Consider the following 19,458-nt stretch of genomic DNA (forward strand, 5'->3'; position numbering starts at 1 on the left):
TCAATAACCATTGCTCACGGAAGCCACACGTGCATTTATAGTTGGCTGTGATTGGTCGAGATCAAGGTGCTACTTCCGACGCGACGTGAACAGCTTCCGGTTCGACGCTCAAACAGAATTTGGTTCTATTTGGACGCGTCGCGTCGCGTCGACCATTTACAATTTGAATTTGTACTACGCGACGTGACGCGACGCGACGCTCAAGCGTTTGCATATTGTAAATCCAGCCTAGGGCGCCTACAGATACCGTACAACTAGTATCAATCAATCTAGCTTACAAGTAAAGACAAAATGACTCAGGAAAAGTAGAAAACAAGGGGACGGTAAACACGAAAATAAACGAACGTGTACAAAACAGTCACGTGAATGATCATGTGACTCAGCGTTTTGAAGAATCGTTGATATCAGTGCGTAATGCGATAGCGTGCCACGTCATATCGTCTTGAGCTTACGAGTCGCATGATCTGCTAGACATGGCGTTGCCACGCGTTGAGGCGCGACAGTTGGAAATGTTTTTACCGAGAGTTAACGAGCACAACAGGTTGGAATTGGATCTTCTAGATGCACACTTGTTTGCATTTCCTGAAGAAATATGTGAGACGAGCGGACTGGAGGTATTGAAACTTTGTACAGACGACATACACTCTATACCCGAAGGCATTGCCAAACTGAGGAAACTAGAAGAAATTCATTTGCATACAAGTGATTACCACAATTCCAGAACTTCCTACTTCTCACCGCGGCTTACACCCATTGGTCTCCAGGAGGTCCCTACTGTTGTTTCTCTTCTTCCATGTCTCAAGGTTTTGTCTGTGTGTGGTAACCGTGGCAATCCATTGCTGTTTGATGAGCTAATGTCATGTCAACTGCCCAGTACTCTTGTGGAAGTGGAAATGGTGGAATGTGGTTTGGAACAAGCAACTTTGTCTATGATCTGCAACAATGTGAAACTGAGCAAAGTGAATTTAGCACGCAACTATCTGCGGTCCTTCAAATATTGCAACACAGAGATGATAAGAGAGGCAACAGTCTTGAATGATCTAGAAGAGCTGGATTTGTCACGGAACAGAAATCTTGAGACATTCTCATGTACAGGTCTTACCAAGTTGAAAAAGTTAAATTTGAGTTGGTGTAACATACGGCAGCTGCCAGCTGAATTGAATGATCTTCATGATCTAGAAGAGCTGGATTTGTCACAGAACGAAATTCTTCAGCCATTCTCATGTACAGGTCTTACCAAGTTGAAAAAGTTAAATTTGAGTAGGTGTAACATACAGCAGCTGCCAGCTGAATCGAATGATCTTCATGACCTAGAAGAGCTGAATGTGTCATTGAATGAAAATCTTCAGCCATTCTCATGTACAGGTCTTACCAAGTTGAAAAAGTTAGATTTGAGTAGGTGTAACATACAGCAGCTGCCAGCTGAATGGAATGATCTTCATGATCTAGAAGAGCTGGATTTGTCACGGAACAAAAATCTTCAGCCATTCTCATGTACAGGTCTTACCAAGTTGAAAAAGTTAGATTTGAGTAGGTGTAACATACAGCAGCTGCCAGCTGAATGGAATGATCTTCATGATCTAGAAGAGCTGGATTTGTCACGGAACGAAAATCTTCAGACATTCTCATGTACAGGTCTTACCAAGTTGAAAAAGTTAGATTTGATTGTGTGTAACATACAGCAGCTGCCAGCTGAATTGAATGATCTTCATGACCTAGAAGAGCTGAATGTGTCAGGGAACAGAAATCTTCAGCCATTCTCATGTACAGGTCTTACCAAGTTGAAAAAGTTAGATTTGAGTGTGTGTAACATACAGCAGCTGCCAGCTGAATGGAATGATCTTCATGATCTAGAAGAGCTGGATTTGTCATGGAACAAAAATCTTCAGATATTCTCATGTACAGGTCTTACCAAGTTGAAAAAGTTACATTTGAGTGGGTGTAACATACAGCAGCTGCCAGCTGAATTGAATGATCTTCATGATCTAGAAGAGCTGGATTTGACAGGGAATGAAAATCTTCAGCCATTCTCATGTACAGGTCTTACCAAGTTGAAAAAGTTAAATTTGAGTTTGTGTAACATACAGCAGCTGCCAGCTGAATTGAATGATCTTCTTGATCTAGAAGTGCTGGCTTTGTCAGAAATCAAACTAGAAGTATTTCCCACAGTTTCATGTTTGCAGTGGAAACATTTACGAACATTGAATTTATCTGGTAACATGAGATTGTTGTGTCTTCCCAGCAATGTATGGAATGGACTGAACTTGTGGAGATTGGATCTAAGCAATTGTGGTATAGAAAGTGTACCAAATACAGGTAAATAGTAATATGACTTGTGACTGTTATAACTAGAGAAAGATACCACTAATTTAGTCATGTACAATACTTTCTTGAGTGACATTCATTATATTATGCATTATTACTCTGAAACAAGTTTGCTTGTTTCTAATAACAAGAAAAATTTGTTCAATTTGTTTGTTGTCATAGTAGTAATTTACTCCTAAATGTCTGAATAAGTGGCTGTCTGTAAAGCCAGCCAGTGTGGTATATCAAACACAATACAACTTAAGTGTTGTTGACAAACAAAATTAGAGAGTTAAGTGTCTTTGTCCAAATTATTGTTTTTTCTTGTTTTGCACTGTTACTTTACCTAATTTGGCAAGGCTGTATTTGGCCAAATCTGCTTATTTGATGTCATATGGGGAAGATGTCAGAGAAGTTTTCGACAGGTGTGATCTGATAAGTACATGTATCATTTAATGGTTGATAGTTTGGGAGCAGGGATGGTTGGTTTTGGAATTAAGTACTGTCAACTTCATAACTAAAATTGTCTTGTTGAAGCCTCGCAAGCGCCTCTGTTTGACTAGGCGCTTGGGCTCTTAATCAAGCACAAAGGCTATAGATTTGTTTGATATACATTAATAAGCATCTCTGGCATTTACCATTTACGGTACTTATATTCTATGGTCTTGAAAGTTTGTCTGTGTGTTTGCCTTTCTTGTTCTTGTGGTCTTTAGATAATGTTCAACAGTTGTAGTGTTCAAACAATTTTGATGTTACATTGTCATTTGTCCAGCATGTGTGTTCAAAGTGTCGTTTATGAAAGCGATAATTATTTGTTTAATCAAGTATAGTATTTATAACATATGTTATCTTAAACTTTTGTAAGGTCACATTCTTATCAGCCAATCAGCTTAATTAACAGGCGTAAATAGGCTAGTTAACTTTCACTTGTTTGGCTGTAATTGTTGGAGTGTGAGTTATATCAATAAGAGTGAGAGGTGACGGGCAGTTACAATTGTGTATAAATGTGATGAAGTATGGTGTTGTATAGGCAAAGCAAAGGCTAATTTTTGAGGGAAGCCCGAGTAGTGGAGGGGAGTATTGTGGTATTGTCGATCCTGCCATGTTCTAAGTGTTTTGTTGCATGTTGTCTTGCATGTTGCCTCTCTCTTGCCACATTCTATATATTAACAAACACTTGAGCCATTACAATACAGAGGTTTTAGGTGTATTCACCTGTAAATAGACTGTTGCTATGTGTATTGACCCGTTGCTATGTGTATTGACCCATTGCTATGTGTAATACCTGGATGCTCTAAAAATAATCCTAGCAACAGTATGAATACACTTGACAACATGCAATGAAATAGGTTTATAGATGATTTGTCATTGTTTGCTAATCAATAAGTAACTTACTAATAAATTAGTTGCATTTCACATTGTCGATTGCACTTGTACAATAAAATCTGTAACCATTTTAGTTATCATTAACTTATTTACGTTTGTAAGGTTAAACTAGAGTGTTGGATGATTTCGTCTTAATTATGGATGGTAAGTGTGGCATGCACGTAGTTGGTAAGTTTGCTGCTTTGTGATGTGAATATGATAAATGTTGTGTTTAGTAGACTAACAGATAAGAGTTTATAGCATAATAGATAATGGAGTAAAACAGAGGTGAAGTGTGTTATCAAGATGATAAGACAGAATGCCTAATGAATGAAGTGATTGAAACTTACTTGTATTTGTTTCTTTGTAAAATGATTATTGGGTTTCAGTCTACACCATATGTACTTGTTTACTCAATGTTTTGTTTTGCTTAACAAATGTTGTCATATGTACTTGTAGAAGTCACAATTAAAGAAGTCAACATATCAGGAACTTCAGTCACTCATCTTCCTAAGGAATTTGTCTTTAGCTCCAAACTTAAGGAATTGAAAGTGGATGGATGCCCATTAGTGTTTCCACCCATTGAAGTGTGCAACAGAGGCATTGATTCTATAAGAGAATATTTCCGTGACCTGGATAAGGTGGGTGGAGTGCGACGTGGCAGAATAAAGATTCTAGTGATGGGAACTACAATGGCAGGAAAAACAAGCTTTGTTGAAGCACTGGAGAGTGGTAAACCATTTCTGGCAGAACCCGATGAGAGAACTATAGGGGTAGTAGAAAAAGTGATGAAGCTGGATGATAAAATAGAATGCAAACTCCTTGACAGTGGTGGCCATAGAGCGTACATGCTAACTAACCAGCTGTTCATCAGTGACAATTCATTGGTATTGATTGTTGTTGACAGCAATCAGTATAAGTTTACTCAACAATGTTTTCGACAAAATATTGCAGATTTCCTGCAAGTTGTGTATGACCGAAACAGCAGAGCTCACATTGCTATTGTTGTGAGTAAAGTTGATCTGATGGTCGACATGTCAAGAGAAGAAATGAGTAGAAAGTGGAGTGAACATCTGGACACTTGTCTACGTCAATTCTTGAAGATCAGACGAGCTGAGATTGATCGAATGAAAGAAATCGTTGCAGCTGGTGATTCTCCAAAGAACAAATACGTATCAGAACGTCTTCACTTTTTTGACTTTCAGCGAATAAGTGTTGACAAAAATGTGCTATTGACGAGTGCCTCGACACATGAGGGAATGGTCAGTGTGAAGAATCGTTTACGAGAACTGTGTGGTAATGCAAAGCTGCTGCCTTCATTGCACACAGAGTTGCCGTCATCATGGGTGACTGTAGAAGACGAGTTGATTAAACCACAACCTCACACGTTTGTCCCCATTACAGATGTCTCTTATGCAATGCAACTGTGTGTAGAACACGGACTGACAGAAGAAAGCTGTCGTGAGTTGCTAAACTATCTGAACCAGGTAGGAAGCATTCTGTATTACTCTCATCACCCGACTTTAGCAGAAGTTCTGTTTCCTGTACCACCATTTGTGGTCAGTTTACTGAAAGCTGTTTTCAGACATGATCACGAATCTTTAAAATATGACGATCGGTTTAGTGGGGTAAATATAGGTTCTCAGAAGTTTAAGGAGATGAGAAATGATCTTGTTTTTAATGGCATTGCTAGGATATCTATGCTGCTGGCACTGTGGAGTGAGTTCCATCTTACTGCAGATCGTCATGTTGACGTGTTTATTAAGCTTTTTCTTGCTCTCGACTTTGGTTATCTAACTGGCTCATCAGATGTAGTTCAGGAACTGGCACACCCTCTGGGAAGACGTCAGATCACTTTAACTCCGCCAAGTAGCACCAACCCGACATCAGATTTATCTGGTCACACAATAGAACAAAATCGTCATCAAGAGCAAACAGACTGTTGCAAAGAAATGATTTCTAAGCTAAAACAACATAATGTTGGCTTGTTGTTGCCATGGTTACTCAATGATGAGAAACCAGAGGATGTTAATGACCTTTGGCCTCTAGATATACCACATGGAGTCATGCAAGTTGCTGTTGAATACTCATTTGCATATGATTGTCCATTGGGTGTGTTTGAACGACTGTCTGCTCGTTGCCATCGTCACTCCAATTTTATTTGTCACTGGAGCAGTGGACTGCTGATGTGTTATGGTGCAGTGACTTTGCTTATCAATTGCAGCAAGAATACTTCACCTGGCTCTATATGTCTCAGTGGTAGAGTAGTCAAGTCACATTACAGTGTTGGCAGATTGTGGCATGTTCTTCTTCGTTGTGTGTCAGACATGGAGGATCTCCTCCAGTCTGTTCCTGGTGTTCTCCCTGATAGATTCATCTACAGTGGAAGTTCTTCTAGCACAAGTAGAAAGTCTCTCCTCAGACGACCTAAGCAGTTTGTGCCAAATGAATCGTGGGGAACATTTGCTGTAGATGCTGTAGCAGGAAAATACAGTGCAGAGATGTCCAAACACATCCAAGCAGTACAACAGGGTAAACAACAAACACGAATCCTGTCTTCACATAGAATGTGTTTATGTGTAGTTTTGTATTTATTTAGTGTGTCCAAGTGTAAAGAAAGGTATTTCTTTATGTCACGTTTTGTCTTCGGAAAGTGCAACTCCAGTGGATCGATTGGATCTCCACCAGATAGCAGCAGATGTTGGAGAGTTCTGGCCTAACCTAACAAGTATCATATTTGGTTCTGACCAGTCTATGTTATCAAAGCTACAGCAGAACATTTCTGACTCCAGTTTTGTCCAGCCACCAGCATTCCGCATATTAAGTGAGTGGTTAGAGTCACGAGACAACCAATTGATGGTATGTGAATTGTATGATGCTCTACTTGTTGCTCGCATTCCATCTGAACCTCAAAAGCATTTGAGTTACTTGATGTTGCCTGATGCAGCATCTGAGAAGACGACTCCACCTGGTGACTCTGACAGGGTCACTCCACTCATCAAAGAAATAGTAGCTGAAAACGTTGGCCATCGCTGGCATGAACTAGGTATATACCTTGCTGTTTCAGAAGGAGTCCTAAGGGAGTGTGAACGACAAATTTACACATACAAAGAGAAATTACATAAAGTTTTGTCAGCCTGGACAGGTGAAACCCAACATGCTACAGTTCAGCAGTTGTTGGTCGCTTGTGATAATTCTGGAGTGGGAGGAATAGTCAGGAGAGAGATTAAGTCTAAGCTTGGCACAAACTGATTGGAACTTGAATCATACAGAGTGATAATCGTATCCATAACAATTGTTGTTTGCTCTGAAATAAAGAAGTAATTATCTATATGTGGACGGGAAAAGGGAAATAAGAAAAACAAGACAACACACTGCTTGCTGCGAACCAACATCCTTATCGTTGTGTGCAGCTACAATATATGTAGAAGATTATCATCCAGAAGAAAATATCATCAGAAAGTAAGAAAATTTTGATGACAGTGGATTGTTTGTGAACAAGATGGTTATTGATAGGATGACACAACTGATTGAAATTACACACAAAGCAATGATGTAACTGCCCGAGAACAAGGTAACATTATTGAGTTGGATGACATACTGTTGGTGCATCTGTTGAGTTCAAATGTGTATGCATGAGTATGAGTGGAAAGAAACAATTGTAGAGCAACACAAATAGACAGACACATAAAAAACAGAGACATACAACTGAGCACAAAACAGTCACAAGATAGTTAGAACATAAATCGACCACTTAAGTGTCTCTTGACTCACATATTATTCAGTATATCAAATACACACCAATGAGACGTTGATTGTGTCTGTAGGTTCACTTCAACTTGATCATCTCTGATATTTCATCATTGACTGGATGTGGCAGGATGTCAAGCAGCCACCAATACGTTCATTTATGTCGACTTGTACAGCATGATATCACACCACGAGGGAAGGACAGACACACAAACCTCGGCCTCTTCTTACAAGATGAACACTCATTATAATGGAAGTTATTGTACAAATAGTGTATATAGAAGATACAGTAAAGACAAAACTTTAGTTGTTTTGTACTGAACTGCTGATAGCTATTTGAAATTGAATCTCAGCTTCACCAGATAACGCATCTTGACCTACAAGAAAACATCGTGTCACCCTCGTCTATTTGCATTTAATGTTTCTAATTATTTATGTATTTAATTAATTAATTATTTATATATTTAAATTATTAATTATTAATTTAAATAATTAATTATATTATAGGTATTAGTTACTAATAATCATTATTTGTTTTATTGATAGATGGAGTTATGTATTACATTCGTGCATCTTACCTGCTTCACATCATAGATGACATACTCTACGACGAAAATACAAATGTTAGTCTCTTGTCCATGGCTGAAAGGTGCGTAGGACGGTTGACTCACCGTTGTAGTTGAGTGTGTAGCAGTGTGGGTATGTACTTTGGTATCACAAGTTGGACCGAGAGGAACGACACAACCATCAGACCTGCACAAATATAAATTTGTATGTATGTGTGTCTGTCTGTGTCTGTCTATCTGTGCTATCTGTCTGTCTGTCTATCTGTTTGTCCATCTATCTGTCTGTCTATCTGTCCATCTGTCTGTCCATCTATCTGTCTGTCTATCTGTCCATCTATCTGTCTGTAAGTCTATCTATCTGTCTGCCTATCTATCTGTCCATCCATCTGTCTCAATCTGTTCAATCTGTCTCCTCACATTGTGTGTATATTCCCTGCATCAGGTGCAATCCTTCCTTTCCCCATAACACTCTGCTTTCCATGCGGCAGCTAATCTGCATCATAATCTGCAGCTAACAAATCATTCGTTGTCCCCAATGATACCTACACCACACAGCCATCAATCACACCAACAATCTACAAACAACGACGAGGCTAAACGAACATCACAGAGTAGAAGAAGACCGACGTTTTTCGAGCGAGTAGCAAAACAATAGTTCACACTCTTTGAACAGATATCAGCAAAATAGACACCTTTTCCAAACTAAAACAAAAACATACAAAAATCACACATTAAAATATTATAAACAGGTGATGTAATACCATGTAGCCTGTCACTGGTCTCTCTCTCTCTCCCTCTCCCCCTCCCTCCCTCCCTCCCTCCCTCCCTCCCTCCCTCCCTCCCTCCCTCCCTCCCTCCCTCTCTCCCTCCCTCCCTCCCTCCCTCCCTCCCTCTCTCTCTCTCTCTCTCTCTCTCGCTCTCTACATGTCTCACTGTTGCTGCCCTTTTGTTGCATGGCACCTCATGCATGGCTTAAGGTAGACTACTACAGGGCCATAGCCAGCAGTTTGGAAGTGGTCCAGTTGAAAATTAGCAAACAATCACAGATCGACGCGCATGTGCATGCAGACTAACACAAAAGATAATTTTTTCTTATGTTACATAGTAATGTAGTGACAGAATGCAACGTCTTGAGCGTCATCGATGTCGTAGTGAAAGGCGGCCAGTTATAAAACCATTCATTGGGTTTTTGCAGAGTACGATGTAGCACAGGGTTAATTCTTAGACTCCCAGAAGGGTCTCGTAGAAAACAAAAAGTTCACAGAGTGATGAGGCATTAGAAAGAGATAACAGAAGCAACACCATCTGGTTCCACTTACTATCTGCTATTCTAAAACTAGAATGAACATGTCTACGAGCTGTATACGTTCTGATCTGCAAGCTGCAGGCACTTGTTAGGAGGCTGTCTCAGAGTGATTAAATATAATTATTTAATCAACTACCGGCCTATTCAAAAGTTGCCGGGAATGATCAGTGGGTGAAAGTACAAATATTAAAGACTGGTCCGGTTGAAACCGGACTAACCGGACTAACCGAAAACGTCCCTGTACTAGTAGTTGCCATTCATGGACAGATTGACAGTATCCTAGGAATGTGCTCTAGCCAAACTCATTTGCATGTGTAAGTTCAAACGTTTCAAGAAAATGTAAGAACAAGAAACTGTCTGTCCGGAAGACATAAGCTTGTAACTACAGTTTGTCCGGCTGGTCACAAAGTCTTATTGCCATGAGGCCTGTATGGCTATCTCAATATATAATCACCAAGTGACTGTAAATGTAATCATGCAAACCAAATTTAAACATAAACACTACAAACAGCTTGCAAACAAAAAGACAAACAAATACATGTATAAACTGACTGACAAACAGACAGACAGACAGTCAGACAGACAGACAGACAGACAGACACAATTTATGGATCATTGGCGGAAAAGGTTCAGCATTTAATTACAGCGATGCAATGCTAGCGTAATCCAACGCAAGATGTCATCCTTGGGTTGCAGTGTCCACACAAAAACAAGCCGCTTTCATCTCCAATAATTAGTGTTGTAATAACTGGACCCTCTTTGGGTTCTTTAGTAGTTAGAAAATGTAATTTTTAGTTCTCAGTTGGTTCAGTAGTTGATATCTGTAGTCTTTATGTGATTCTGTATAATTTGACTCGTAGTTACATATTGTATGTTGCTAGATTCATGTTTCAAATATATGTATTGGACAGACAGACAGACAAACAGACAGACAGACAGACAGAGAAAGACAGACAGACAGACAGTGAAAGACATACATCTTTTTTACAAGGACCCTTAGGGCCCAGGTTCGATACTGCAATGACTATACTTGCTATACTCTAAACTTTCTATACTTGCTATACTCTACACTTTCAGCAGTCACACTATCATGTCACTAGGTACGTCATACTTGCTGTACTTCATACTTCATGCTTCAAACTTGCTGGACAGAACTGACACTCCGGAGAGAGAGGCAAGTGTATGTTAGTTCCTTGCCCAAGGGAACTTATGTATGTGGCCCTTCCGCACTCGAACTCTGACCCAAAGGTCCCGGATGTTGCCAATCTCCAAATGCACACTCTAACCAATTGAGCCACATACATACATACATACAGACAGACAGACAGACAGACACACAGAGAGAAAGACAAAGACAGACAGAAAGTCAGACAGACAGACAGACAGAGAAAGACAGACAGACAGACAGAGAAAGACATACATACATACATGAGAGACCCTTTATTATGGTTACAAACCTAAGGGGAGCAACTACAGCTATGCCTAAGCTGCACTCTTACAGCTGCGCACAATAACAGCTAGTAGCTAAGCTCAAGTTATCCAAACGTGACTATAATATAAGCATTACAATTTAAAACCACGAGTCACTGTTCCTTCTTGACCAGATGGCGTAGGAAGAGCAGATTACTTTACGACGTATAGAATCGAAAAGAGACGACGATTCATGACCCTTGGTACTTGTCCAGTCATTGATGAAAGTGAAAAAAGAGTCAGAAACAACGCCTCTAGAACCGACTTCTACTGTCACAAGCGAAACATGATAGCCTGCATCTTGGATGTTGTAAACGAGATCTCTGTATTTGGTGCTTTTCCTGTGTGCCGCTGCAGTCATTAGTTCGTCAAAAGGTACAGTAAGTTCCATTAGTACTATGCGCTTTTCCTCTTTGTTAAAGATACATATATCAGGACGGAGAGTGGAGAAGAAGGTCCGAAGCAAGAACCCGTAGCAGCAGTTCTGAAGATCGCATTCAAGCTCAAAATTGGGCAAGAGGTGCTGGTCTAGAAAGTCTCTAATAAGAGAGAGCACTTCATTGTGCCGCCAAGTGAACCGACCCTGATTTAGAGCAATTGGGCAGTGGTTAAGAACGTGAAGCAACGTCTGCCTACCTGAACAAAGGGGACAACGATCAGTAGCGGATTTCCTCCATCGAAACAAATTAGCGTTGTGAGGTAAGGTGTCTACGATGGCATTGACTGACCATTTGAAAATCGCATCAGGAAGATGACCTATCACTCTTGACCAGCCCTGTTGTTGGTCGAAATCAGACCTAAAGAAGGATCCTTGGACAGTCCTTTGCTGAAGAGTGTCAAGGTCAACGTTCTCCACTTGTTGCAGTATAGAGCGTTCAATATCTTTGAGGGACGAGTCCACAGCAAATTTAGCAGCAACAAATTTGCGGTTCTTTATCTGCAATTGGTGATGGCTTTCACAAACTGCTAACTGCCTGACCACACAGTCGCCGGAATCCAGCAAGCGGCGCAATTTGCAGCTGACCAATGTCATGAGCTTGGTTGAAGGCTTGGGAAGACCTAGACCACAATCTTTGACAGACAGAAACAAGATGGATGGGTTAGCCGGTTTTGCTAGTCCAGACCACTGTTTCAGGAAACGCGTTACTAGGCTATCCACATGTCGTTCTACCCAGGAGATGGAAAGGTCAAGTAAACCCAGCAGCCACGACATGCTCGGGCAGACGTACAAACGGTAGATTTTAAGCTTCTGCTGTCTTCTGATCTTCAGGGAGTCGACTGTTTTACACAGATATTCAAGTCGCTCGACGACGGTTTTTTTTACGACGTTGTCAGATAGCCGTATGTCGAAAGGTAGGCCCAAAAATTTGAAGACAGATGAGCCTATGAAAGGCACCGTTTGATTACCGATGACAAGAGAGGGGTTGAACACATACGGAAGTTTCCGACTAGACAAGGCCAGGCTTCGACATTTGGCCACATTGACTTTCATATGAGCCCAACGAAAGAAGAAGTCACTTATCCGACACAAGTATTGACAAGATGAAACACTATTTGTAATAAGGCAGGTGTCATCAGCATACTGTGTAAGAATAAGGTTACAATTTGCATAGGAAAAAGTGTAGGCCAGAGATTTGAAAGACGGTTGAGTAACAGTGTCAACGTACAGATTCATTACCATATTGAAAATGGTAACAGAGAGAGGGTCGCCTTGAAACACACCTTTTTGAAACTGAATCAGATCAGTGCACCACTGAGGTGATTGAACAAAAATTGCAAGTCTGTGGTACAAGTCCTTGACAATCCGTTGAAACTGGATAGGAAGGTGATAATGATCCATAGCGTAATGAATCAAATCGTGGTGGACATTGCCGTAGGCGTTTTCAAGATCAATCCAAATGGCACACAAATTGCGCTGGTTGCTTTTGGCATCTTGCAGTGCTCGCCACAATTTGAATTGGTGCTCACTACACCCAGGTATTCCAGGTAAGAACGCTTTCTGCAGATCACTGTTGATGTAACTGTTTGTCATTAGATATGACTCCAGTCTTCGCTTCAAGATGGAGGTGTACAATTTGGATACACAAGAAGTCAACGCAATTGGCCGATATTTCCCTGGATTTCTGGGATCGTCGACAGTACTTGACTTTGGTATAAGCTTCACAACACCGATTTTCCACCGATCAGGCACGCAGCAATTCTTGTGACAATCTTGGAAGAGACTGAGCAGTGCAGTATGCAGAGATGGACATTTCTTGAATATGACATATGGAATTCGGTCAATTGGCGATGCAGCTGATGCAGTCCTAGACTTTCTGATTACCTGTGTGACTTCTTGAATAGATATAGTAGAGACATCAAAGTCACTAGAAGGATATGGAGCCTCCGGAAGAAAGTCGGGAGAGAAGAATCGATGAGGCGATGATGAATAGCAATGTTGAAAATGAGCAGAAGTGCTGTGAACATCAGGAAACAACTTGGTTGACTTCAGTTTGGTTTGAAAGACTGATGACACAAAATGCCAAAAATCTTTATCACAATGAGACTTGGCATCTAGGGAATGTCTATGATCGTCATGACTTAATTTCAACTTGCGCAAACGATTGTGTTGACGAACTAAGTGGAACCATTTCTTGGACAGTGACTTCATCTCGTCACAGGCGCTTCCTGACGACAAGGCTGCACGATACCGTCTCCTACATTCTTTCTTCTGTCGGCGAAGACTAGACAGAGATTTGATTAACTTCGGGAGTCGCTGACTATGTTTAGAATGACACTTGACTGTTGCCTGAGAACCATACACTTCAGTGACAGAACTGTAAATGACATACATACATACATACATACATACATACATACATACATACATACATACAGACAGACACACACACACACACACACACACACACACACACACACACACACACACACACACACACACACACACACACACACACACACACACCAACAATAATAAATTCTAATCTCCAACGTTATTTACGTGTCGATCCGCCAATAGTGACAAGTTCATCTTAGCCTTTCCTTGTCCTGTTGTTCAGTAGTTGGTAGCCTCGTCATCCTACACACTGTCACACACAACGACTTGAACGTGTCGACGTCTCTTCGTATACCCAGCGGCTACTACTCTACACAATGTGTGTGATATCCTTTGTCAGTTTGCCTGCAGAAAAACAATAAAATCAATGTAAACGTTATATGAGTCAAAGACTACAGTAATTGACTGTTTGGTAACCTAGCTCCTAGCAGGATAGGGCCTTGCCATTCTTTCAGTTGTATTTCAACAACCCGAACAGCCTCCTTACCTTGCAGATGCGACAGATCAAAGGACTCCGAGGCAACCCAGCTTCATTTTGTGTTTTTGCCAGAGCTTTTCTTACCTTAGGAGCTTTGCGTTTGGCATGCAAATCGTTTTTGTTTTATATGGAAAACAAGAGAAATCGATCAGGAAAGCACAGCTCTCGTCGTAAGAAGTTTGCAAAAGTTAGTAATTGTAGCAATCAAATTATTAGAGTGTTTGGTGTGATGTGTGGTCACGTGGTTGGTTGTGTGTACAGGTTGAGACGTTATTATTAAGTAGGAAGCAACAGTGTCGTCAGTTGTGGGATGTTTTCAGTGAACGTGTTCAGACCTGCCAACCTAGCTGAATCAAAATGCGTGAGTTTGCAGGAAAAATGCGGAAGAATGCGGGGTCTAACAATTTTTTGACACGCTAACAATAGCATTAATATCAATAAATTTTATTTTGTAATAAGTGTTAAATATATATTATATAAATAGTACACTTAAAATAAGCAAAGTGCAACAAACTATACACAGAACTTGTACGTACTACTGTCTGTTAGTAAATATATTAAAGCCTAGGCTAACTAGAAGAACGAGGTATGTACACATTGTCGCTGCTAGTTGGGATGTTCTAGATTCCATTGTTTTGTGGCCTTCTTAGCTAGACAACTCTAGACAACTTCTTGGTAGTCTGGGATAGCTAGCCCCTCCCCTTTCCACTTCCGGACAGTTTGCCTGACCGACTTCTCCTTCTATGTCAATATTAATATTGTGACCCGGAGACTCTGATTGTGACCAAGTATGTATGAAAGAGCCAGATGGAGAGAGGGGCTGCACATAGACATTGATATCCAGATCACATGATCAGTAACTTCGTTAATTATTAAGGGTAAGTGTATGGTTACACAGAACAGGCACGCCCACCAATGGTCAGAATGCGGGAGATTTGATGCCAAATGCGGGTAGGCGAGAGAAGGGTCCCAAATGCGGGAGTCTCCTGCTCAATGCGGGAGAGTTGGCAGCTCTGCGTGTTGGGAGCGCTAGCCGGATAGCACCAGTGGATCTTGATGAACTGGAATTGAATGGTGGACAAACAAGATACACACAAACTGAAAACGTGGAAAGACAGACAGACAGACAGACAGACAGAGAAGCCGCATGAATGAGAGAAATGGTAATATTGCAGAAATATGGAAAGGAAGTAGACATATTTAGAAATGGCTCAAACTGAACACCTCTTGTGTTTGACCGTTATGGGGATGGGGTGAGCATGCCATCAAGTTTTATCACCTGTCTGTACTGTCTGTGGATGAATACGGCTGCAAGAACAGCACGGAATTCAAATTTTTCTGTTGCTCTTCAGTGATGTGTAACGCCCAGGTGCTGTCAAGAAAACTGTGTAGACTTGCTACAACTAGTAAATTAGATTTAGACTCTTACAAACAATTGGTAGTTCATTAGTGGCTTTGCTGTTTGCGACCTTACGTCACTGGACAGTATTTAGCCTGTACTAGCAGTTGTAATATGCAAATATATGACAGACAGACAGACAGACAGACAGACAGACAGACAGACATGTCTTCCTCTACCCATATTGTCTACTCCTCTGTATCAACATTGTCATCATGGATTGTACGCATCTTTACCTTGCGTCAGCGCTAGGCGTCTTCTATGGTGGCCATGCACGTTGTGATGTCCATCCATGTTATCCGGGAGACAGACAGACAGTGTTCAGTGTTTTGTTTTTTAGTTGTCACTGTAATGTAGTGTATCGTGCTTTGCTTAATTTGATTTAGCCTGTAATAGTTCTGATTTATGAAAATATAATACCATTGACAGACAGACAGACAGACAGACAGACAAAAAATACAGACAGACAACAGAGCCACAGTACAGGTTTGTCAATAGTGACAAGAGGTCGGACATCCTTTTTTTGACTCAGATTCAGATGCAGACATTGAATTAGATGTGTCGTTGGCTCATCTATGGTCCTTGGACTCAGTGAAGGCAGCCTCCAGAGAAGAAGGAGTATAGCCGCAATGAAACAGGAGGAGAAGAAAGAGGCAAAGTATAATTCTGAGCTACTGCCAGAGGGTCCTGCCCATTCGTCATTCCTCCTGTTTTCGAACATTTTGGCCGTTGCAGTGAACTGAACAAGCAGTTAGATATTTGAACAAGCTGGCAAAGAGTGCAAGATATGATGAAGGAAGACAAAATGAGACCGACGTCAAGACCGAATGGTAATCAATTATTTCAGTGACTCTACAACGTTGCAATGCAAAAGTCGTCTCAGACAAACTCATTAGCATAGCAATCAGATGAGAACATTGAAATGTAGCTTGCTCAGTGTAATTTTGTATGCTTCAAGACCGTGATGGTCTTGTTGTGTTAGTATTAGGTTGTTCATGATGTAAACGTTTGACTTAAATGGAAAATTATGTATTGAGACAGACAAACATCCAGACAGACATACAGACAGACAGATAGACAGACTGACAGACAGACAGACAGACAGACAGACAGATGGATCGACAGACAGACATACAAAATGTGAGCTGTTTTGTAATGGTCTTCAAATCAGTCCTACCACTGACAAGGCCATTCAAATTGCTTCTGATGGAATGCTCATTTTGGGAATCCCAATTGGTTAACATCATTACGTCTCAGCTAGTGTCTTGTTTGGACATTCAAAATTAGGGCAAATTCTTTGCAATGAGTTAGTATCTTTGAATGACCCCCAATCCGGAATGCTGCTTATACACTATTGTCATGTGCCTTGCATTAATCACTTTGCAAGGTCACTTTGTCTCACCCTTTTGGAATCTGCTGTACACCACGATAGACTGGCAAAGGAAACATTCTCACAAATCGTCTGTTACCGTGACATAGGGGAGACTCGATGGCTTCAAGCTATGGCCTGCCAGTCAGAAATGGAGAGTTTGGAATGACACCAGTGTGGTCAACCTGCCACATTGGATTTGTTTCTAGCTGGGCCCACTCATTAGTTTGCCTTCCTCATTCATTTGGAGATCTCATGGATCTAGTTAACAACATCAGTTCAAGCCAAAGTTTGGATAACACTGGATCCATCAGTTCTCCGCTACTTCAGGCTATGCCCGGCGACAAAAGCCTACACAATCTTATCAGCAACCCAAAGAAGTTACAACACAAATTGAATCTGGAACGAATTGAGAGAATTGTGTCTTCCATGTTTGCAAGCCCAGAGTCTCAACGCACTGCTGCAAGGTTCCGATCACTCCAAGGGTTGGGGTCAGGGGCAGTGGCAGGGGCAGGGGCAGGGGCAGACCGGCCAGGGCAGGGGCATGGCTTGACTCCATATTTCTCACACGGCAAAGTTTACGTTAAAACCCTGCAATTTCTGCATTGCAACTCACTTGAAGTTGAGTGATGCTATGCCTTTTGGATGCATTGATGCTATACCTGTGAATGTGGCAATGGCATTGCAGAACATGCATGGCTGCCAAGCATCTCTTGACGTGCAAAACTGGTGGGGGCGGTCTAGACCTATGAAACATTGGCCAGTGTTTAGGGCGACTGCCTAACACAGCTAAAGATGAATCATCACAGAGAACCAAGAAATCACTACACCTATAGTGATAATCAACCAGACATTATTGCATTAATTTTCAACAGTCAATCTGGCTGCGATATCAAACTTGACATTTCTGTGGCCCTTCCATGTGCACAACACGTCATCATCTCTCTGGCAGCAGTGGAAGATGGTGCAGCTGCGGGTGTAAGGGAGACCCAGAAATCATATTGAAGTATATGCCAACGAGTTGGATGTGTGAGGTCATCCCTCTGACTGCATTGCACTGGTGTTTAAACACTTTGGTCGTTGGGGCCAAGATGCAATGGAATTTTTTACACCAACTGTCCCTGCAGTCTGTAGATGAAAATGGAAAGAGGAATAGCAGGGAGTTCAAGTGGTTTTGGTGAAGCTATCTATTCATTGCCTTACAAAGATGCAATGCCAGCGTTATAGGCAGGAAACTGACAAGACTGGCAAAGTTAGAAGACGTTCATTGTGGCAGTTATTCGTTGCTAGTTAAGTAACTTTACATCGTAGTGTGCCGCCCTTTTGGGTATGATTGCCAATAGCCTGTATTAGCATTGATTTATTAGATACGTGTATGGACAGACAAACAGACAGACAGACAGACAGACAGACAGATAGACAGACAGACAGGCAGGCAAGCAGGCAGGCAGACAGACAGACAGACAAATGTAGTTTTTGCAGTGTAATTTGGTATGCTTTAAGACCATAATGGTCTTGTTGTGTTAGGTTGCTCATGATGTAAACATTTGATTTAAATGGAAAATATATGTATTGAGACAGGCAGACAGGCAGGATAAGTTTATTGTCAACAATCTTCACTACTAAAACAAAATGTTCTATCTATAGTCCAAGACTATCGGTAATGTGTACAACACTGAATGTCTCTATCTATTCTCAAAACATTGTTAATATAAAGGTAGACAGACAGACAGACAGACAGACAGAATCAAGTTTATTGTCAACAATCTTCACTACTACAAACAGTTATTGTTAAAATGAAATGTTCTACTTGTAGTCCGAGACTATTGCTAATGAGTAAAACACTGAATGTCTCTATCTACTCCCAAAACACTGTCATCTCCTAATGAGCGCACAGAAAGCCTTGTCAGCTTCCGCAAAATCACTCTGCTGTTGCATTTTTGAAGAGTAATAGACAGTCTTTTCCTCCAGAAGGTTTTAAACTCTACCGCAATTCTTCTTCCATCAAAGCCTCTCGCCTTCTTCCCCAGTTCATTCATCAGCTCGTCAGCCTTTAATGACAGACAGACAGACAGACAGACAGGTAGGCAGACAGAGAGACAAACAAACAGACGGATATAATGTGCTTTACTGTACAGCCCTATCTATATTGGGCTGGTTTCTGTAGTTTTCATAGTTTGATAGAGGACTTCAGTTCATGTGCGATTGGGACAGTAGACTTGCTAAGTTGTGTTGTATGTATAGATTTCAATGTTGAAAATATATGTATTGGACAGACAGACAGACATGCATACAGACAGACAGACAGACAGACAGACAGACAGACAGTTATGATGAGTAATTCTCTAAAGTTTCAGACCTTGTTGTTATTGTAGTAGAAAATGACAGATTTGTTTTAGGCGTTTTAGAATTTGTAGAGGTTTTAGCAGCCTCTTCGTACACTCTATCTTCGGTGTACGAATAAAGACAGACAGACCAATAGACATACTGAGATGCAGCGCAATCTTTTTTGTTGTTTCCAACTTGTATGTTTGTATTGCACATGTTTTGATTCAATACAACATGATATGCAAGACGTTGTTAACAAGTGATCAAAGCATGTGGTAATTAATACA

At 40.9% G+C, this 19,458-nt stretch overlaps 1 protein-coding gene across 1 annotated transcript; it reads left to right on the top strand.

The window, feature by feature from the left end:
• The first annotated feature begins 1,900 nt into the window (after positions 1 to 1,900).
• LOC134187305 (uncharacterized) lies at positions 1,901 to 7,792 on the top strand. Its single transcript, XM_062655417.1, has 5 exons — positions 1,901 to 2,316; positions 4,129 to 6,201; positions 6,269 to 7,131; positions 7,186 to 7,243; positions 7,497 to 7,792. The coding sequence occupies exons 1-3, from the start codon at positions 2,220 to 2,222 to the stop codon at positions 6,919 to 6,921; spliced, it is 2,823 nt and encodes a 940-aa protein (XP_062511401.1). The 5' UTR covers positions 1,901 to 2,219; the 3' UTR covers positions 6,922 to 7,131; positions 7,186 to 7,243; positions 7,497 to 7,792.
• Positions 7,793 to 19,458: the final 11,666 nt, after the last annotated feature.

The sequence above is a fragment of the Corticium candelabrum genome, chromosome 11 (genome assembly GCF_963422355.1).
Source record: "Corticium candelabrum chromosome 11, ooCorCand1.1, whole genome shotgun sequence".
Lineage (NCBI taxonomy): Eukaryota > Metazoa > Porifera > Homoscleromorpha > Homosclerophorida > Plakinidae > Corticium > Corticium candelabrum.

Coding starts and splice junctions, on each gene's coding strand:
- LOC134187305 (XM_062655417.1), top strand. CDS start 2,220: ATGAGATTGTTGTGTCTTCCCAGCAATGTATGGAATGGACTGAACTTG. Junction 2,317..4,128: donor AGAAAGTGTACCAAATACAG/GTAAATAGTAAT, acceptor ATGTACTTGTAG/AAGTCACAATTAAAGAAGTC. Junction 6,202..6,268: donor CATCCAAGCAGTACAACAGG/GTAAACAACAAA, acceptor GTATTTATTTAG/TGTGTCCAAGTGTAAAGAAA.